Source organism: Platalea leucorodia, assembly GCF_965183815.1.
Source record: "Platalea leucorodia genome assembly, chromosome: 8".
Classification (NCBI taxonomy): Eukaryota; Metazoa; Chordata; class Aves; order Pelecaniformes; family Threskiornithidae; genus Platalea; species Platalea leucorodia.
The window spans coordinates 11,519,830-11,542,230 of NC_138830.1; the positions used below are offsets into that span (position 1 = coordinate 11,519,830).

Below are 22,401 nucleotides of genomic sequence, written 5' to 3' on the forward strand. Positions count from 1 at the left end.
CTATAATATATAATGGGAGTGTGAAAGGAACAGGAGTCAATGCTAAGTGTGTATACTCTGTTACCTTCTGCAAAAGGGTGTAAAGAAAGACCACCTGTGAACACGGAGGAGTAACAGCATACTGAAGAAAATTGTTTTTTATTCAGGCACCCTTGCTGCATCAGAACAGCTGTGCCATTTTAAGAGTGTGATACCTGACTGAGCAGATATGCAGGAGATTGTGCTTCATAACAGATGATTTCTCTAAAATCCTACATCTAATTCATTGCTACTGTGAGTGTGAAAATACGGGTTTTTTTGTAACATGTTGATGTGTACTTTTATGTGCCTAAGATGCAATTATATGAGCTTGAGCAAGTACAATTATTTTAATTTCAAAAAGTTCAACTATATGAGGTCAGACCTCCTAAATAAAAACACTCTATATTTACTTGCTCTACTGAGCTACCTACATTTGAATACAATTGAGATAGTGATATGTGCTTTTAAAATATCTGCAATTACTGACTGGTTGAAGTCCCTCTGCATTATAGTATGCTGCAGACTAGCGTGGGATAGCACAGAGTTTATATGGATGTGGCTGCAGTATTGCACCCAAAATGTACTCCAAATTGATTTCCTTTACGCCCTCAGGGAGCTGGAATGTGAATGCCCGAAGCAGGTTGGTAAAGATGATGAACAGTTCAACTCGTGCCATCTGTTCCCCCAAACATACACGGTGCCCTGCAGAAGAATGGGGAAAAGAGTTAGTTCTGAGCTAAGTTCTGAAAAAGAACTTTGAACAAAATTCTACCGAGTTCCATACATTCTGTTAATGTAAGATAATTATTTCCTGTAAGGATAATTATTTCCTGTAAGATAATTATTTCTGTAAGGACAGAAGATGCCTTTGGAGGTGGGGGGAAACATTTATTTAACTGCAGAACTGTATACCTCTAATTATGTCGACTGGGTTTTTTGTTAGTTTAGGGGTTTTTTGGTTGGTTGGTGTTTGGGTTCCCCGCCCCCCCTTTCCCTGCAGCATGTACAAGATTCTTCCTTTTCATTTTTGCTTCTTGTTCTGTGAGAACCATTAATTGCTTCTCAGTTAAGAGAAGGCCGGATTTTAAAAGGCTTCATATACTTCAGAGTCTTGTCTTTGGTTGTTGAGGAGGGAGCACTGGAGCATTGTGGGATTCAATTCTGAAGCTAAGTAGAAGGATGTAATCGGGCTTTCTTCAATGGAAATTAAGGCAACTATATCGGGTCCTTGACGCCCAGTGTCCTCTCTCTAACACTGCCCAGGGGCAGATATCTAAGCTAAGGGAATGAAACGTAGGCGTGTGCAGTGATTTATAGACTCAGTGACTCAATTTGACGTATTGTTTTCACAGTGTATTTCAGGATATCTATATGTTCCAGACTAAAGTAAAGATATATATTCAGGATATATAAATACTCAGACTGTATAAACAGAAAACAAAGCAAGTTAGAAAAGAAAATTTCCTATGCCTGGGTTGAAATGGTAGCCTAAATTAGTTGTCGATTCATGTAAACTAGTGGACATCTGGTGAGTAAAGGAGGTAAGATGTTAAGTACCTGGTTTGTAAATACGATTTTAGGATTTACAGGCAATTTGGGCAAATGGTTTTAAAATATGGATTTATTGTGTTTAATCTGACTGCTTTGTACATTACTTAGCATACCATTTTCTTTCTATCTACAACAAATGTATAATAGTATAATCTGTCATAGTAACATATAAAACCCCCAGCTGTTTTCCAGTGTTTTTATTGTTTAATTTTTATATTTTAGTTTTCAGTAAATAGCACCAGCTTCCTGTTTTGTGCTGCTTTTCTTCGTAATCTGATTATTGGAGAAACTGGTAGTCTAGAGAAGCTTTCTGAGTTATATTTTGTACTGCTTTTTTTTTTTTCTCCCATGCCTTTGTATCACTGCATTTTGCATTGTAAATTAAGTAAGTTGTAAGTCATAATATGCTTTTGAAAAGTTAGAATTTTTTTTTTGGTTGCCTAATAATATTCTACTGAAAAGACTGGGTTTTTCTAGTTTTCTGGAGATACTAGAGAACCTGTTGCTAGACTGGTACTGTAGGATTTGGGAGACTGAGGTTTGGTTTCCTGCTTTATCACAGATTTTCTCTGTATATTTTGGCAAATCATACTACTTTTGTCTTTGGGTTTCCCATTTGTAAGGTGAAAATAAATTGATTTTTCTGATTTGAGGGTGTTATCAGGATTTAATACATTAGGGACTAAGGAGCTCGGATACCCTTATAGTAGGAACCGTACATATACCAAGGAGATAGCATTACATCTCTTAGCCATACTCATCCTGTGTTTGGATGTATAAAAAATATAAAATGTAAAACAATATTTGTGGTTCTCACAGCAGAACACGTGACTTTAAATCTTTGTGTCAAATATGGTTTTGTAAAAGTATGTTTTTAAAATTTTAGAATTTAGAAATGGTGTTCTTTAGTCTTCCTGCAAGACACAGTGAACAGGAATATTCAGGGCATTACCTGCTGAGAAAGGTAAGAATGCCTCTTTGTTCACAAAGTTGCCATCCAAATCAAGAAAATGATTTGGGTTGAACTTCCACGGGGTCGCCCAGTGCTCAGAGTCATACACAACGGAGTGCAGATTTGGCAATATGAGCGTGCCCTGCAAGAAGAAGCAGAGATTATATTTTCCATGTATGATTGATTCTTTTTTTTGGACTTTCCTTCTCTCTAATGGATAATATGCCATCCTGCGTCTGCAGCCCAGTGTTTGGATTCAATCTGGTCTTCTGCGCACATCCAGGCATGACAAACCCTTGTATCTTCTGTTTGTCATAACGTTATTACGTGTTTGCCTTTGTGTAAGTTGTCTCATGTCAGGACTACTGAAGTGTCTTCATGTCTAAGCTAGAGTGGAGCTTGGATTGTTTTACATACTTGCCAGACTAATTATAACACTTTCCTATTTGTTTTTTTTTTTTTTTTTTACTCTTCACTGGATCTTTCAATTCCATCACATCAGTTTTATGCTTAATATATTTGGGATGTTTATATCATGCCAATGTGACTGTCAGATCTGTCGCTGTACTGAGCTGCCATCATCGTAAGCGTGTAGGTTTTGTGTGTGTGTGTGTTTTGTCAGGGATGACGATAGGTTGCTCCAGGCTGGTCCCTTGTGTGTGAAAGTTAGCTGGCTTGACATTCATTAAACCTCATTCCTTCATCATTCCTTAAAACACATGTTCTGCTTTGATGCCCAGACCTCATCCGTATTTGACTAGTGGGAAGAAAGACTTCAGTTTTCCTTATGTTTGCTACTTGTGCTGTTAGCCTTTTCCCAAGCTTTCTTTTGCATCTGCTAATGTAGACTTAGCCCTGGTTCAGAGCACTCAGCTTTGTTTCATGTCTCTGACATGCTACCACATGCTCTCTATGCAAAGTTAGGAACTGTAGAAGCTAATGTCATATAAATACTAAATATTAATAGCTCAAAGCTTTAAGAAACATGGAGGTATACTCTGTACCTTTTTAATGTGAAAACCCAGCAAAGTTGTATTCCTCACACATTGTCGAGGGACCCCAACAGAAGTAACGTTGCTGTACCGCAAAGCCTCATGAATCACAGCATTTGTGTATGGCAGTTTTTTACGGTCTTCGTAGTTGATGAGATGGGAGGGTTCCAGAACCGCCTCTATCTCTCTTTGAACTTTTTCTGCAGAGAAATGAAAATATTTTAACTTTTTTTCTCCTTTTTCCCCAGCAGATTTCTGTATGAGTATGGTCCAGGACTGGGGAAAAAAAGAAATTATGTTGCTATGAAATGTGTTGGCATGTGGTTTAACTGCTGTGTTGGTTTCAGTTGATTAAGAAAGTGCATATCCCCAAAGCACAAGATGATCCCTCATTTAAGACACATCCCACTTGGTGATGAGGATAATACAGTTCTATGTTTTAAAAAAAGGATTAAAATTTGAAATTACGGGTGTTTCTGTTATGTTTATAAAGACACATCAGACCAGGTATCTTTTTACAGCTTTTCCACTTTGAAGGTTAGGAAGAGACTAGGTTGCATGTGAAATGTCTTTAGCTTGCTATTCTGCCTTTGCCATCCCCTTCTAGTGAGATAAAACAGTGGCTACTACTAATTTCTGCTAGTGTTGCTTCTTAGTGAACTGGTGGGGAAAGCGCATTTGTTTCATTTATTAAACTTTCATTTTCTAGATCTCAATTGTTGATGTACCGCCATTCATATTCATTGTTAAGGGTTGTTCTGATGTATTGCAAGTCACTGAGCCAATACTTAGACTTTAATGATGATCGTTATGATGTAATGTTGCATGCAGTTCCCTCTGGTAATGCTTTTGCTCACCTTGTATTTCTGGGTATTGTACCATATAGAGCAGTGCCCAGAGAAGGGTGGTGCTTGTTGTTTCTGTCCCTCCCAGCAAAAGATCAACCACAGTCTGAACCATATTGTCTTTATTAAACGTAGAAGTAGGGTCATCTTTGGTCTGTAGGGTACATTCACAAGAAGACTATGAAGTGGGTAATTTCAGACATTTTATCAGTCACATAGAAATTGTCATTGTTTAATGAAAACAGTGAGCAGCCCACCAAAACAAAAATCTTTAGTGCTAAACAAATAAGGTATGCATATAAAAATTCCGTAGCAGTTACTTGAACAGCAAGTATTTGTAGTAGGCATTGAGGCCAAGGAAGGGGCAGTGTGATAAACAGATACTTACTTTTGTTATTTGAGCTAGGTAGAAGTCAATGAGATCCTGTGGATCACGTGCATTCTCTCTTTCATGTGTCTGGACCTCCTTCATAACTAAATTGTGCATGAAGTCATTGTATGCAAATACTTGTTGATGAGGTCCTGGGAGACGGTGCATAAGCCATGGGAAAGCATCATACATCTGTGATTTTAAACAAAAAGGAAGAAACATGAGCTCCTTTAAACTGAGAACTCAATTCTGATTTCCTGATAACTCTGTGAAGTCACTGCAACACATGGGCTCCTAATTAGGATGAGAGGCAATAGACACAAGTCAGAGACAGATGAAATACTGGGAACAGGTTTCCCAGAGAGGCTGCGTGAAATCTCCATCCTTGGAGACTTCAAGCCTTGACCAGACAAGTCCCTAAACAACCTGATCTAATTAGACCTGCTTTGAGCACGGAGTTGGATTAGCTGACATGCAGAGGTCCCTTCCAATGTAAATTATTCTACGTTTCTAAGAGGGATTATGAAACCTCTGCATTGCCCTCTAAGTGAAATGGTGTTGAGGAAAACTTGTCTGATATTTGTTAATGAGCTATTAGTAATATGCAGCAGTCTAAATGGTTATGATCAAGTTGTCAATATTTAATAACCACACTTTCTATCCTTAATAGATAGGTTGAAGACTGAAAAGGTATAGAAGCTGACTTGACCTCTCAGTCTGAGAAGGCTTTCCTCCAGGAGAAACTGGGGGCATTCATTGAGGGGAAAAATAATTATTTTTGTTTCTTTGTATTGTATGTATTTTGTGAATGGACTTTACTCCCTAGGACTACTGGCAGAGCCTTTGTTTTATTTATGGCCTGTGATTAGGAATATATGGGCCAGTGCAGGCTTCTCCATCCCCATCAGCTGACCAAGATGTCAACATCATGTAATAGTGGATATCAGGTCACAGCAGAGCAGGAGAATGATTATATTTTACTTTTTGGATGCGTACTTAAAAATGCAACAGGGGCTTTTGAAAATGGGTGAATTGGAGTGCTGAATTGAGGGCTGAATCTGGCTCACAAGCAGATTTTCTCAACCTTGATTTTTACTCTGATTTTTTTTTTTTAAGGCATCTCTGTATGAAAGTGTTGGGAGAGCCTGACAGTGTTATAGAATGCCAGTGTGCCAAAATCTGCGCAACATAAGCAATAGGTAGGCTTTCAAGAACTTAAAAGTATTATTCTTGATGTGATGAAATTGTCACCTGTATCTTATAGGAAGCTCAAAATAACTCAGATCTTGGTGGTAATCTGAATTACATGAGAAGCAAGATATTTTCTCAAAAGAATAGGACTTAGAAGGCTTAGTCCTTATTAACTGCACTTCCGTATTCTCAAGACTAAATGAAAATTAAATTTTAAAAGTTGCTTTCATTTTAAGATTTAAGAATCTTACGTACACAGTACTCTGCAAATGATTAGTCATTTGAAATATGTTATATATTTTGGAAATCTGAAAACCAGTGATGATCTAGAATTTAAATTTTAGGACATGTGATTTACTGAAATAAAGAAGGACTGTAAAGCAGTAATGACATATACAAGGTATGTATTAATTTATTACTGCACAATGGCTCGCAGAACAATGGTAGGGAAATGTTTGGGAATAATCGTCGCTGACTTTTAGTTTGTTTCTTTTGACTTGTGAAGTGCAAATGCACTTTAAGGAATAAGAACAAGAAAATTAGATCCTTACCCTGCCCCAGACAGTAGCTTGAAAGTAGATCACAAAATAAACAGCTTTGATAAGCTTGCTGAAAGATTCATCCTCACTGGAGAAGCGATGACCAAAAACAACAGCACAAATTATATTTGCAATAGCATGGACAATGAAAGTGTGCGGGTCGAAAGGTTTGCCTGTGAATATAGGAGGTACCATGAATATTTCTGAATAGACTACAGTGAGAGAAATGAGGAAGACTTCCTTTTCCTTTTTAATGGTAAAAATAATAGTAGATGAGACTACTTTTTCGATAAATTTCACGCAAGTAAACTCTAGTTTAATACAAATTAACTGTATGGATTGTAAGTGCAGGCAATCTTTATTTTCAATCTGCCTTTTACTCTTGTAAATTTATAGTGATTATTGGTTTTGAGAAGACAAACATTAGGTCTCTCTTCCTCTCTTTGACTTGTGGTCTGGGTTGTGTGAAAACACAAGCAATTAATTAGAACATATACCTTCAAATCTGGAGGAAGATATTTAAGTTTGGCAATTAAAAAACAAAACAACGATCCCCACAAAAAAAAAAAAAAATCCCCTCCCCCTCCCCCCCCCCCCCCAAAAAAAGAAACAGAAAAAAAAAATTAAAGTTTTAATTTCTTAGTCATGTTGAAATGACTTGTCTCCTTTTGGTTTTCAAATAGAGCTTAACAATTCAACTGTATATATTTTTTTTTTCTCCACAGACTGAAAAGGCAAAACTCGCATAATGGAATGGAAAACAGCTCCCATTAAAAAGGGTTAAATCCAGAAAAAAGTAAATTAAGTACACATTTCAATGGCCAGGACAATCTTTGAATTATACTACTATGGAAAATGGTAGATTATGCATCTCTGACTTCAGTTCGATGCTTGTAGTCTTTCTTGGGAAGAGTAAATACAATTATTGTGTTTAAAATTGAGGAAGGATTGCATGGAAGGTACAGATTTGGGCTGTACAGGGACTCAGAGTCGACAGTTTGTTAATCTCTTACATTTTAAAGATCTGTGAATACGCTGTGCTCAGAAGAGAGACGGGCGACTTTGCTGTGTCTAGTGCATGGAGAGCTGGAGGGAGACCTTAGGCAACTTCTCTGTGTTTTCCCATTGGTATGGAACACGATATGGGTGAGGGATTTGGCTGTTCAGAATATTTATATTTGATTGCTTTATTTTGGCATCTTGCTAAAATTCTATTTGTTTCTATTTCATCCAAACCTTAAAAAGAAGTTTTGTTGGACAACTGAAGGATACATTCCTTGTGTTGGGGTTCTTTCTCTGCCAAATCCTAAAGGCCTGCTGTCCTAGAATGACTCGCAGCAGGTCACAAATTGTGTATTTTATGGAGAAGAACATAGGGTTTTTCTATACTCCTTGAATGTAAGAATTGTTACCAGCTGTCCCTGAGACTGATAATGTTGATAATAAACATTTTTTACTGTTCTTATTTGAAAAAACAATTTTATATTGCCCACTGTGCAGACAAAACATTTTTTTGTGAAGAATGCAATTAAGAAGCCAGTAAAAGTCCCACTAATATGAAAAATATCTATATTGTAAAAATCTATTGTGAAACTTCTACTCCCTTAATCTACTATATTTCAGAAAAAGCTCAGTGTGTTATTCTCCTAGTGAATTTACCTTTTGTGTTTGCAAAGATGTCCACAAGGTGACAGGCCTCTGTTTGAATTTGATGCTCCAAATTGTTCTTACCGAGTGCCAGGCTTCTTACAATTGTCATGCCAAAGCGTCTCTGTTGCTTCCAGGTGTACCCGCTTGTCAGAAAAATACCTGAAGAACACAGAAACATTTATTTCATTGCTGGGAAGGGAAATCCCTTCACTGCAGGAAGCAAAACTCGATTTAGATTAGGTTATATTTCACTAACAAAGAAGATACCATGTTTTCAGATCCTGACTTTTGGTCTCTAACGTAGGTTTTTGTGACTCCCGGCTATATAGCTGCTTATAAACCCTGGAAACTGAGTGGTAGTGGTTTTTGGTAAGGAGAGAACGACTTTGTCTATAGATGTCTTCTACGTCAACAGTCTTCTGTTCTAGAAGTGATACAACCGAAGGGCAACTCCTCTAGGCAAATATTCCTTTGAGTCTATTGGGAAGAAAAAAAGTCAGTAGTATCCTTTCTAAGAGGAGAATTTTTTTTGTTTTTTCCTTTTCTTAATACGCCAGTTCTGTGTGGGACCTTTTTGCTGTGTAAGCCCAGTTATGTACTTGTATAGCCGTAACTCATGTATGTGTGTATATATAGGAAAGCGTCTTTCTTCTTTACACCTTGTTCATATTTCAGTATTGTGTAACATCTTGTACCTTTCTCCCCCATCATATCCCTGTAGAATGGGGTGAGAGGTCTTCCGGAAACTTCCTCTGAATGGGTGACGATGCCATCTTTCACTGCCTTGTATCCGTTTAGTACAACCATAGGTGTCTGTCCCATCCACAATGTGTAGATATTTCCATAGATGTTGGTTAACTGAGGAGTTAATAACAGTAAATTAATAAATATAAACCAGGGAATACATATGCTTAAATACTAATTTAAGAGTTTTCTGTGGTTGTAACTAAACCCATTTGCTCACATCGAATTGAATTACGTGTTTCAGAAAAATTTAGCCTTCTGTCGTAATGTGCTTTGGGAACAGAAGATAATCGTACTTTATGGAATAGATCCTAAGGACATCTCTCGGAAGACCACCTCTGCAAGTTTCACAGAAAGAGAAACAGAGGTCTCCTCTGTCAGCTCAGAATCAAAGAACAAATGAATACAGGCAAAATCCCAGAGCTTTTCTGTTTATTTTATTAATGAACCAAAATTAGTTTTTTTTTCTTGCCTCTAACTTCCGAAGAAAGCAAAGAAATTTTTTTGCATTCTTTCCTATAGCTTCCATGTGTTTTCTTCTTACTTTTCTCTATTGTCTTTCCTTGGATCATGCTTGTATTTTTCCTTAAAATAATTTGAAGCAAGTTCCTTACTTTTTTTAAGTTTTAATTGGTTTATAAAGGAATCATGCAGTGAGCATAACAGCAATCAAATTTTCCTGCTTTGTATTACTAACAGTCTGTTTCTGCAGGCAATAAGTCTTTTTGCTCTACAGATAAGAAAAAAAGAGTCAGTTTAGAGTATATGTTTGGTCTTCTAATGGAGATGGGACCACTCGTGGCCTGGAGATGTTCCAGGGACTTTGGGATCGGGCAAAGGGAGTTCTACCAGAGGTGATGTACAGGGCTACGCATCAGCACAGAAATAGAGAATGAAACTGTCAATGGAATATCGTGATATTGACAGTGCTTGTGATAATGTTATGCACACGTGTTACTGTATCCAAAAGAGAGAGAAAATAACAAGGAGTAAAGCAATTACGGTGTTTATTACTCAGAAATATTTTTCATAATGCAGGGTCCTTGGATTCTTTGAAATTGGCTGATAATCTAGCTTGAGCTTTAAAAAAAATAATTCCAGGCTAAGACTGTTCCTATGCAATGTACAATTTAAGTTAAAATAGATTCAGACTGATTTTCAACTATAGAGATAAATAAATACCTTAGCGAGAGTTTCTCGACGAAGTTTGAAGTCCAGCAGCCACAAATTTCCGATGATGGGGAGGGGAACTGGTCCTGGAGGAAGGTGGGTACGCATCCATTGCAGCTTTAGGAACTGTAAAATCAGGAGACATACTACTAGAGCTATAAAAAACTCAGCAATCCCCAACATCTTATCAAAATTTTAATTTCTCACTGTTGTGTTTTTTTTTTTTTTTTTTGCATACAACTTCCTCTGAAAATTTGGAGTTGTGTAGATGAGTTTGCTTCTACTGAAGTCAAAGTCTTTCTAAAGAATATATGTCTGCTTTAACCATCTCTCTCTCTCTCTCTCTGACAATCTACAGTTTTCCCAGGCTGAAGTCCTTAGAAAACTGAAATATGTGATCCCTTGCCGTTAGCCAAACCACACCTACTCTCTTTTATGATCTGTCTCTTTTTTCACTTAGAATTTTGTTTCCTTCTTAGTATTGATACTGGGTCTAAATGCTAATTATTGAAGAGTTATCCAAGGATATCAAGTGTCTTGCATAACGGTAACACCTCATGCAGTTTCCTTAAAACACCAAGGATGCATTACTTACTACCTTGCTGAAATATTACAATTATGTGGTTTCTTTTCTAGAAGAAGAAACATCTACACAATACCTGTCTGTTAGGATATGGTCTCTGAGATGAAAAAGAATTGAATTCGTGCAGCATAAAGCTAAATTAATGTCTTTTAAAAAAAAGTGTAATTTAAGTATTAGGAGAATATCTACTTTCCCCTTTTAACATATTCTGTGTTAAGTTATGATATTATACAAAACACAACTGAGAGATTATTGTTCTGTCCAGTGGATTGTATGGTGTTTTCTAAATTTTATTTATGTTATTTTATTTTTTTGTGATAAGGATTAAAATTTCCTGGTGCAAATTTTGGAGGTGAAAAAATGCACAGGTTCTAGTTTACCTGTGAAAAAGAACAAATAAACTGAAGAAAAAAGAGGCAAAACTTTTAATCTTTATTGATTTGTGGACTCAAGCTTTCCAGGAGAGGTTTATACCAATATGTAGCAAATATTAACTTAAAAAGAGGGTTACTTTTCTTATGACTTTTGATGTAATCTATGGACTACAGGAGGTTGCTCTGAAAGTTTTGGGAATCTCCACCACTGGAAAGCAACCAGAAATGGCGTAACTCTGGTGTTTTGGGACAAGATGATGGATTTAGGTAATCTATTCAGTCTCCTTTCAGGTAATTTTTTTTATTATTATTCATTTGGGAGAGGATTTCAGACCTTATCTCCCATTTTATCTACTCCTATTGGGATGGCAAAATCTGTTTTGTCTTAAAGCTGCTTCTACTCTGTGCTTTTTCAGCCTCTAGGCCATGTAGAAATTGGAGATCTTGCTGATTTAGAAGTGCCAAAGCAAGTTGCAGCAGTGAACCTGGAGATGACTTAGGGCGCCTCTGTCTGGTAAGTGAATTGTCAGGAACCATCTCCTTCGGAATTTAGGAGGCAAAGGGAAGAAGATGTATGACTCTCAAACGTATGTGGGACTTCCCTGGTTGAGTCATTTTAGCGTGTACGGTGCTTCAGACTTTGGTCCTAAATACCATCTTTTAGCTGAACATAAGCCTTAACTACAGTAGTTTACATCCCTTATGCTGTGACTGTAAAACAGTTTTCTTTCTCTCTTGATTATTTGGTGCTCTGTTGATTTCTGTATGAAGTCTTACTTTGTGTGTGTGTATATATATATATATATATAAACTGATATATTACATTGGATTTTTCAACACTTTGATCAAGAACTCAGCTAAGGTTATGATTTGTCTTCAAGTACAGGAGATTAAGGGAATCCATACAATTGTACAAGTTGCCTGTTTCAAAATTTTATCATAATTTCTCTGAGCAGGCTTGCTGAATTTTCCAGTCTGCAGTTTCCAGCTCAAAACTTTTCAGCAAAATGAAGGTTATTGATTGGACTCAATGTACGTTATGATCATGAAATATAAAGGTTTAATGCTATCCATGGGCTTCTTAAGAACTCCTCTAAATTCCCTTAAACTTCAAGCAACTGTCTGAGAGTTACAGGTATGGACACTCATTTCAGTTAGTTTTCTGAGGAGTTTGATTTTTTTTTTTTTTTTTTTTTGGGGTGGGTTAATAAAGGAAAATGCGTTAAATACAATCTTGCATTGTTCAGCCTTAAAAAAAAAAAACAACCAAACAAACATGTAGATGAGCAGTTGTCTTTTTTTTTGCTTTAGTGGATTTTAATAATTTCAGATTCAAACATGAAATATAGGGCGGTTTCAGGGGGCTGCAGACAAGCAACAACACTGTAGCACTTGCTTGCTTTACTTTTCTGAGCAGCCACCACTTGACTTCTCTGTGCAGTATCATACTGCTCTTCTGCTTTAGTGGGCTGCATGTGCAGATGCTTTCCAGAAAGTGTGGAAGCAGAGAAGCCATCAGAGGGCAAGGAGCGTGCCTGTGTGCCTTTATTTTTTTCCTTTTTTTTAATCTGTTTACTTTTTTGGGCAGATAAGTGGAAACAGAAAAGGTTAAGGAGCATAATTTTCAGCAGCATGGTTTTACGAGTCTTACACTTGAAGAGTTAAATAGACAAAAAACTGAGAGAAGCAATTTGAAATTAAATACCTTTTATAATTTTATCAGCCAATTCTGACAGTTCCTGGATAATTCTTATGTTTGCCAAAAATTGCAGTGTTACTAAGTTATGCTATTGAGCAGTCATTTATCCACCATTTTTTTCAGGTTTCGACGCTATTTGAGACTTTAAAATGAGTTACCTGATGAGATTATCTAACTAACTTGACTTGCTGCTTGTATGCATCAGAACTTCATTTCTTCATATGTTTTTTTTTCCCCCCTTTTCACCCAGCCAGTCACATCTGGTTAAAAGGAAGCGAGCACAATTCTGTTTCTGTTTGTGCACAGAATCATTTGCCAAGTTTGCAAGTTTTGCAACAGTGAATGACCACTGAAAGCTGTTGATGCACGCATGCCATCAATGAGGATATGATTTATACACTTTAAAATTACCAGAATTAAGATGAGTTGAGCCTTGAAATTACCTATTAATAATGATGATGATGATGAAACTTAAAAAAGAAAAGAAAAAAAAATAGAGCCTAGTGTGAAATATTGAAATTGTAGTGAGCTTCTATACTGACATTTAAAATCACAAAATACTCTCCTTGTCCCTCCAGTCCACTTTTTTTTAAGAAATGTATTTTATTAAACCTTTTTTCTTTTTTTAAAGCTGAGTGGTCGGGCTTGGTGAGCATGTCATTGATGATTAATTTATGCTCTGTAACCCTGTTGTTTTTAGGTTACTGTTTTGTGGAACCCATAGGTGGCTGCGTCCTAGAGCAATCGGAAACCGTAAAGCGTTATTACAAAAATGAATACACTAGGACACTTCTGTATGGCGATTGCTTGGTGCCCACCATACTGAATGAGCAGCAGCTTTGCTCTGAGGTTCCTGCGCGGTTGCTTCTTGAAGCAGTTGCTGGCAGTTTCTAAAGACCGAGTGATGGATCTAATACTACACCTTTTCCGTATAGGTCTGGCATTGTACTCCATTTGGATTAAATTATTCAGTCATAAATCTGTGTTCTCGTTACCATGATTAGTTAATTTGTCATAACGCCTTCTCAAACATATGGGGCTACTCCATTACTAGCAAGGTCCCCTCTCTTTGCTGCATACTTTGCATCGCAGTGTTGCAGCATATTCCGTGTGAGTAGTCTTGCTGCTTTGGCAGTGACCCTCCCCTTCTGCCTGTTGTCTGCTCTCCTAGACCTTTCTGCAGGGTAAATCTGGGTCCTGCTGAGTAAGGCTGGGCCCAACAAGAGGCTTAGTCTGAGCCTGACCTTTTGGACACTGCCGGCAGTGTGTTTTCCTACTGCTAGGTGAGAGCTGTGGGCATGCTGAAGTACGGTGAGGCAACGTTATTTCAGAAAAGCTTAGGCTGATGTTTACAAGGAAGGGAAAAGCAAGGAAGCTGTTTTAGAAGAATTCAATATTCCTTATTTTAATATTTTCAGTATAAGTGAGCAGTAGCTCTTCACATAAATCTTGCCCGTTCTCCTCTGACACAAATGCTATTGCAAGAGCTCACCAGTCAAGATGACAGATGTTAAGTTTGGCTGTTTTGAACAGATGAGGAAATCTGCTTTTGTAATGAAAGTTTCAGGCCATAGGAGTGGGAAGCAAATGCAACAACTGCAGAGCACAGTGAAAGAACAGCGTCTTCAGAAAGCAAACAAATGATGAACGTGGTGTGCCGGGGGTGGAAAGGGTTCCCGGTACGCCTCTGCCCAGGGTGTGTGTCTTCTGCTATGCCATAAATGCCAGGGCTTGGTTTTTTTCTGTTGCAGAGACAGGTTCAGCGTGTATTAGGAAACACCGACTGGTTCCATGCTGTGTATGTATTGCTTGGCATGGTAGCGGAGACACTAGTTTGGATTTCTCAACTTAGCTATTCCTTCCTCCCCTGCACCCCCCGGGGTCTTTCAAAAGCTTCATAACAAGAGCTGTTAATTGGTCAGAATTTCTCTGTGGGAAGAGAATTCCACAGACACAGTGTGCCCAGGCAAGCACCGAGAGAGGGAGAGTGTTGCTTAGAGCACAGAGACAGACTGAACGCGAGACTGGGAAATGTGACCAAAGAAAGTTCCCATTCTGTGTTTCTGTTCAGTTCAGGCAAAGAGAACTTTGCTTACGTGCATTATAAATAAATAATATAGTTTTTTGCCTCCTACTGTCATCTGTGTTGTTGGGACCTGAAGATTGATGAGCTGTTCAGGTTGCATAGACAAAGTACTGGAATGGGACTTGGGAACTTCGAATTATGTTCCTAGATCTGTTCATAGCTTGTCTGGGACTCTCAGGAACTCGCTTTATCTCTCTGGGCCTAATCAACCCTGACGTTAACTTTTCAAAAGAGCTTTAAGATTGACTAATGAAAGCCAAGATGTAGATGGCAGCTGTGACTCTTTCTGTTCTGTTCTTTCCCTGTCCCCTGCATTTGCTTCCCAATCCTATGGCCTGAAACCTTCATTAGAAAAGCAGGTTTTCTGAGCTGACTAAACATCTCTGTCATCTCCAGTGGTGAGCTCTTGTAATAGTATTTGTCAGATAAGAATGAGCAAGGCTTGCATGGAGAGGTGCTTCTTGCATACAATGAAGCTATTGGAACAAGGAAAACTGATTTTCCCCAAAACAACCTGCTTGCAAAAAGCTTCTCTGTAAACAGCTGTCTATACCTGCTTGATCTCACCATTACTTTATTTGTATTTTGGTCCTTAATTCACAGTTCGTGCACAGTAACTGAGTGCATTTAAATACTATCACTTCTGCATTACAATGAATTGTAACATCCATCACTTTAACTCTTTCTGCTGGTAATAAGGTACCTAGTCATCCCAAAGTAAAACCAGATGGTATAAGTAATCTTAGAGAGATTTACCAAGGTTTTCTCAACACAGAATTGTAATTAATTTATTCATTTTCAGGCATATCTCTGAGGATGTAGCAGGCTGAGTCAGTGTGCATCACTGACACGCAGTGACAGCAGGATTAGTAAAAGCTAGAGCCCTAGTTACTAGGGAGGAAAGTGACTGTTGTAAACATTCCTCATGTTTTGTTTTTCCATTGCTTTTTGTTTTGTTTTTTTTTGTAATGCAGTGCTACTTAGGTGAAAGCAATGCAAACCTTACACAGGTGCTGTGGCACTGTGTATCCTAATGGCGTAGGAGTTACAAAAGTCTAGTGCCCTTTCAGTGTCGCTCTTTTGTGAAGTGCTGTATGCTCTTGGCAGCGCTCTGCAGTCAGCTGCAGAGGAACTGGAGAGACAAGAATTCCATAGGCTGAACCGTAGTGCATCAAGCCAGCTACCCTCTTCTCGCTGAAGGAAGAAGTAATTAATGTTGTGCACAGTCATATTTCTGGTATTTCCTAATGTTAGAGTATTTGCAGCTTCAGCATTCTTTTTGACAGTTTTTCAGAGCAGTATCTAGTAGCCTAGATGTTGCACTTGGAATGTCAGAAGTCATGGACAGAACAGAAAACTTGAGATAAGACTTGCTGAAATAGGTATTAGAGTTCTGTTTCTTCCTGAAAGGGAAACGGTAACCCTGAGTTCTATAACGCTATCTGAGAAATGTTCAGCTGTTTGTGTGTTTGAGACTGGAAAGACGGTAACGATGCTCATCTCATTTGCATTCTTATTCAGGAAGCAACCCAGGCTGAAATACTGAAGAGTTTCTGGTTGCTCGGGATTGGAAAAGATCCATTTTCAACAGTGTGGCAGTGCTCCACAGCTAAACAGCAGCTGACACAGGTCTATAGTGTCAGAGGACATTCAGAGAAGCTAGTAATTGTACATGTTCTTTTTGATAGATGGAGCTCATCTAGATGTAATTGAAAGGAAAAGCCCAACGTGGTGTGTGAGCTTTTTTTTTTTTTTTAAATATGTTTTGTGCTTAATATTATTTTTCTCCCACCTTTCTTTTGTTCTGTTACTGGATGTAACATACGGTAAGCAATAGCTGCAGAAATTCTGAAAAAGTTGCAGAGTAGAAACCTAGTAAATGAAAAGCCTGGAGGAAAATGTGAAATATTTGAATATTGTTCCTCCCTCTGATTTGAAAAGAAAATGAAAAAGTTAAATATTTAAAATTTGAAATTGTTTGAAACAACTCTCTTGCAAATATCCTATTTCAAAATTTATAAAAATGAAACAAGTTCAAAATCTTAGTGATCTGGGGTTTTTTTCCTCCTTTTATGACCACTTGCATTGCAACCTACCCTCACTGGATCACCTTTGTGCGGATATCTTTTATCATACAGAGAGAGACTCTGCCAGCAGAATATCCACAATTTAAAACTATAAAGGAATTATCTGTTGGCTAATACAGTAGCTAGCTGTGGTTAACGTGCTATTGGGCTAAGCATTAGTGCCTACCACTGCTCTTGAGACACTTTGAGTCTCTACCTACCAGACAGCCGTCAAATGGGGGAATGTCAGCCCCTGACACGCCTTGGATCCAGCTGGTTCTCAGTGTGACTGAGTTGCTGTCTTCCAGTTCTCTGCTTTTTAGGTTTTGCTCTTGTCTTGTCAGTTCTTTTCCTCATCAATCCTTGAGCTGCTAGCTATTACAGTCTCAACAATTACATTTATATCTGTTTTTACCTAGTTTGCATGGCTTTAGTTTATGTTCTTTCTTGCACCTAATTTTCTCAGTGAATTTGAAGCTTGAAGCTCACTGGTAAGAAGAATGTATCAAATGAAGTTTTGCAATTGGGGATCCTGTAATATTGAATACTTTCATCGATAACTTGTTTGATAGATGGAAGAGTGTGCTTATACATTTACAGCTGACATGAAAACAAGCACTATGAACTGAAAAAATGACCTGAAAAACTCATCTGCTGTTCAGTAAGGCTAGGGATAATGTAATTGTATACTGTGGATTATTTCTAATTATATGGTGAAGAAAGAAAGTATAAGCAGAAGCTGTGCAGATAAGGATCTAGGTTTTGTAGCAGATCACAAACTTAAACATGAGTCAATATATTACTCATCGAAAAATGCAAGCAGTTGTACCTGGTTGGGTTAAGTGTTGTTGTATTCTTCAGCCAAGTTGCTATCCATAATGTTTTCATTTAGTGACTAGCTTATTCCTCTTAGAAAAGGATGTAGAACTTTAAAAATTTCTTTAGAACTGAAGTTCTAAAGAACTTTAAAAACTTCAATGCGGTTTGACTTCTTAGTTTCTCTGAATGTATAGTGAATAAAGGGATGGTGACATTTATCTGCTATAAAAAACAGGACGATTTCCAAGTTAACTTAGACAAAATACCCTTAAAGAGACTCAAAACAAATGGGAAAATCTGTAAAATGTTTAAACTCAGAGAATCTGTACTTGGCAGTTACTGTTTTGCATGTGTAAATCTGGTGTTTGTGGGGACAGTTGACCAGCTCAGCTTTGTGTATGAATGACCACCGTCAGCTGTTATTTTAACAAGAGCATCTACTGGCTTCTGCCATGGGTCAGGCCTCTGCAGGTATAGGACTTTGCAGACACTTAATTAAAATTAGGTTTTGCTACAAAGACTACGGTAATTTAAAAAATGCAGAGAATATGTAGTGAAGAGAGCTCTAGGAGTGGAAGAAAACATGACACTGAAACAACGGGATATGGTAAGTTAAGTAAAAGTTGCACCACAGTATCGGGTGTGCAGTCTGCATGTGGGATATTTCAGTATCTGAGGAAGGTCTGCCTGTCCTCCATCACAAGGATACGCTAGTGACTATTCCATTTGTTTCCAGACCCATACAGCTCTAAATGTGGAACTCTTCTTCCTTGTGCTTGCAATTAGTTCTTAAGAAATTTGCTCAGCCTGTGTAGCTCCACCTCACAAATTTATCTCCTGAATTATCTGAAGGAAAACTGTTTGTTCTTTAATTGCAGCCATGATTCTTATTGTCATAGCATGTTGGGAGAGAAAAGCTTGTTGAATAAGCTCCAGTGAATAAACTTTCCTAGTAGCCTGGAAGGGTAAAAGGAGGTCAAAAGGGAAGATGATGAGATACCTGCTAATTCTGGATATGACAAGAACTCTTTCAGAAGTGAATGCTTCAGAGCAGAATAAAGTAGGTTCAGATGGTACATGCACAGCTGTTGCTTCCCTAGGCAGACCTCTGTTTTAAAGCAGAAGTGATCTGCTCTGTCAGTGAGGCTGTCATGTTCCTCGTCATGTCTCTCCTGACTGTACAGCTTCTGAAATTGCCATGGGTGCATAGATGCTTTCCCTGGGAGCTGACTTCATGCCCTGTCCTTGGAAACCTCAGGCAGGTGGGGTTTAATGCAGCCTATGACACTCTCCATACAATGAGGTGCATGTGAAATTATTACTTTTAGCTGAAATGATTGACTGCTATAACTGGATAAAAAAACTGTTATGCTGAGTACTGTAGACCTGAGAATCAATTTTTAAGAGACTGTAAAAGCAGGGAGAAATAATGGCATTCTTCCCTCCCTGATGGCACCTCATGAAAACCTTACCTGTTAGGAAGGGATAAACCACATTATAGTAAGCTGAATTGCTACCCTTTACTTCTATGTAGTTATGCCAATGGTGCTTACTTAGGGGTAGGTACTATGGAAATGTGGACTAACCAGAAAAATCTACCCTGAGTTCAGAAGAGGGGCCCCAGCTGAGGAAACAAAATGCCAGGGGCTTCTGGGGTTAAACCAGAGGGAGATTCTTTGAGCTATTAGCATTTGCTAGGATGTGGGAATAAGCTGCTGTGGGGAAACCAGCCTCAGGTGCCATGTGCTGCCTTTGTTTGCCATTATAGGCAGGCAAAGAGTTTGCCATGTGAAATGTCTGCACTAGTTAGAGGGAACTGGAGGAAATTTAGGAATTAATTTGCAACTCTGAATTATTACAGCTTGACAACGAACTTTGTAAAATCCTGGAATTTTCTTAGCTCCCTTGTTGCACTGGAGTTTAGTCTTAGACCAGTCATGGTGGGGGGCTGGAGGAAAAGAGAAAACGGCGCTTGGGGCACACTGAGCCATGGTCCGGCCCTGCTGGGTCTGAAGTAGCCCTTCTCAGTCCACTTCCCTGAGTGTCCTCTGCAGCGTAGGGAGCTGCGAGAGGCACTTGGCTGGCTTCTTCCAGGTGCACTGTGCTTGCAGGCCAGCCATGGGTGAGCTCCGGTGTGTAGACCTGAGGAGCTCAGAAAAGCATGGATCAGGGGTGCAGCCAGGCCTTTGGTGGGTGGAAGAAGATTTTGATTCCTTAAGAATCTTTCCAGAGAAAGTTCAGGGGTGTCTCCTGAGATGTGATGCACTTGCTGTTTCTTTGCATATGAGATCTGTTATGCTTTTTGTCAATAGTACTAGCTATGTTTGATTCCTCACTGTGCTATTTGCAGTTCATCTGTATTGTTTACTGTGAAAACTCAGATTACAGCGCGTCCTTGCTCTTGGTTCCCAAATCCGCATTTGCAAACGCTCTTCTACAAGGCTACTGACTGCCTCCTTTTGCCTCCGCCCCGAGAATGCTACCTGGTGAGTGCTCCTGTCCTTGTCCGTGTGCATAGTACCTGGATGATCGCTGCAGTATCTGAGCTCTTGGCTTGCATGTAGTCAGTGCTTTGAGTGACATGTTCTATCAAACTGATTGCTCAAAGGGATGTTTCTGAATGCAACTTCTATGAAATGCCTCCTAGCCTCTATTGGATCTGAAAGTGATGGTAGCTATTAGCCTATTGCAGCATAGTGATGTATTAAACACACTCAAGAATGGGAACACTCATCATTTTCTGAGCTCAGGAAGTGTGGTAGGAAAGAAGGGGGGAGAAAAAATCAGAAAGCTTAAACGTGACAGGGAATAGTTAAGAACAACAATATTGAGTCATTTCAACAGACAGATTCGTAGCAGTTTTCTCAGTGACAGAGTAGTTTGGAGGTGTGAATTGATGATAAGTGTAATTCTCATTTCCCTGGTTTTGTTTCTTCTGAGTGCGCAGTTCCTGAAATTGTAATGGAAAAGTTGTGGATATCCTCCTGGACCGACTCCATTTCCCATCACTGGAAGCATCTGATGGATAAATTTTAGAGCTGATCATGGGAGCCTGAAAAAGGTATGCATTTGCAGATGTGAACTAAAGAGTTATTGAGGGAAAAATTGTAAAAACCAGTGATGGCTGTTGATTGATAGGCTAATGTGGAAGCCAGGAGAACTTAATCCTGAGGGAAGGTGAATCATGGAAGTTAAATTGAGTGCCTAAACACGTTAAGTAAAATCTGCAGAGAGTCTAATTCATGTGAAAGCTAATATATGTGCAAGTTCAACAGAACTGAGGACAGTAATTTTGCCTCAAATAAGACTTCTGTTTTTGAGGGAGGCTTTTTGTCTTGGAAAAAAAAAAAAAGTGTTTCTTAGATTTCCCACCACAGGCACATACAGAAAATCTTCTAAAACAAGGTGTCTTGAATTCAGAAGATGTGAAAAGCACACCAGTACGTCTTCTGCTGTCATGGTATGGGAACAAGATTGTACCCCATATGCAGCCAAAACCTTAGCTCCATTGTTTTTCTGAAGTCCAGTCTCAGAGTTGCTCCTTGCAGATGAGCTAAGGATGTAAATGATGGTGAAAGGAAGGAACTGATGGGAAGAATTAGGTCCATACTAAGCATGTTAATACATGTTCTTTCAGTGCTCAACATTCTCCACTGAGCCAAAACTTCACAAAAGAATCCAATGTGTTGATATACTTTTCAAGTTGCAACCTTTCCTTAGGTGCTAAGTGCAACCAGCATGTCAGGGGGGGACCTGGCTGCAGCTGGAGAATGTTGGCTTCAGGAAAAGGGAACTTAAAAGACCTTGATGACAAACTTTTCTGATGGGCATGTGTTCATCACTGTGGGAGGACAGAGCTGTATGGTTTCTTTGCCTAGAGTCAGGGACTTCATCCTTGCTGAACACCCGCAGGGTTGCCTGAGAGCAGTCCCAAAGCAGAGGTGGGATCTGTGCTCAGATGCCTCGGCTGGCAGTACTTCTGTATAAGAGGGGAAGAGGACCTGCCCTTGAAACTTGAAATCTGCGGTACTAAAAGGAGCGTTACACCTGGAATATGTAATGTTAAGAAGTTCTAGTTGTTGGCTGAGGAAATGAAATATGGAGTTGAAAAATGTAATCAAGAATGGGCAGGTGAAGTTTCATGTGAAACCTAATATGGATCTGTGAACACTAAGATGGGGGCATTTTCCTGATGGTTAATATTGCAAAGGCAACCCAAGCCAAGTTTTAAAAAGGGGAAGAGCATCTGCTCTTCTGTCAGTCACATTGTTGTGAATAGTGGGTTCCCAGAGAGAGCCCAGAACCTTACTGTGGTAAGCACTCTCACTGCAAAACAGAAACACCATCCCTTTTCAATTCCTGAACCCTTGAGTGATGTCATGCTGGAAGAGAGCAGCCCATCATGTGTGCATTTTGGTTGATGTTTCTCCCATGGGTATTTTTTCTGGCATTGATCTAACCTACAGCTGGCAAATATCTATGGCAACATCTGTACCCTGTGGCAGGGTCACAAACCTATGGTGGTGCTGTATGGATTCCAAGCCACGAAGAACGGTCTCACCACCAACTCAGAGGATGTTTCCAGGCAACTACAGACCTATGTCTTCAACAGAATGGCAAATGGAAAGGGTAAGAGGTTCGTATCCGTGGAAGGACTTAATCCTTGACTGACTTTGTTTCTTCTCATGTTTTCCTCACTGACAAGCCCTTAGTTCCCAATTCACCTGTTCTGCCTGCTCGGGGTGAATG

General features: G+C 38.9%; 1 protein-coding gene across 1 annotated transcript; it reads right to left on the minus strand.

Moving 5' to 3' along the window:
* Positions 1-544: 544 nt before the first annotated feature.
* Positions 545-10,208, minus strand: LOC309594637 (cytochrome P450 2J2-like; the record flags this gene model as incomplete). The annotated part of the gene is made up of 9 exons (XM_082320839.1): positions 545-723; positions 2,525-2,666; positions 3,529-3,716; positions 4,374-4,515; positions 4,750-4,923; positions 6,474-6,634; positions 8,121-8,270; positions 8,807-8,969; positions 10,038-10,208. The coding sequence occupies 9 exons, from the start codon at positions 10,206-10,208 to the stop codon at positions 545-547; spliced, it is 1,470 nt and encodes a 489-aa protein (XP_082176965.1).
* Positions 10,209-22,401: the final 12,193 nt, after the last annotated feature.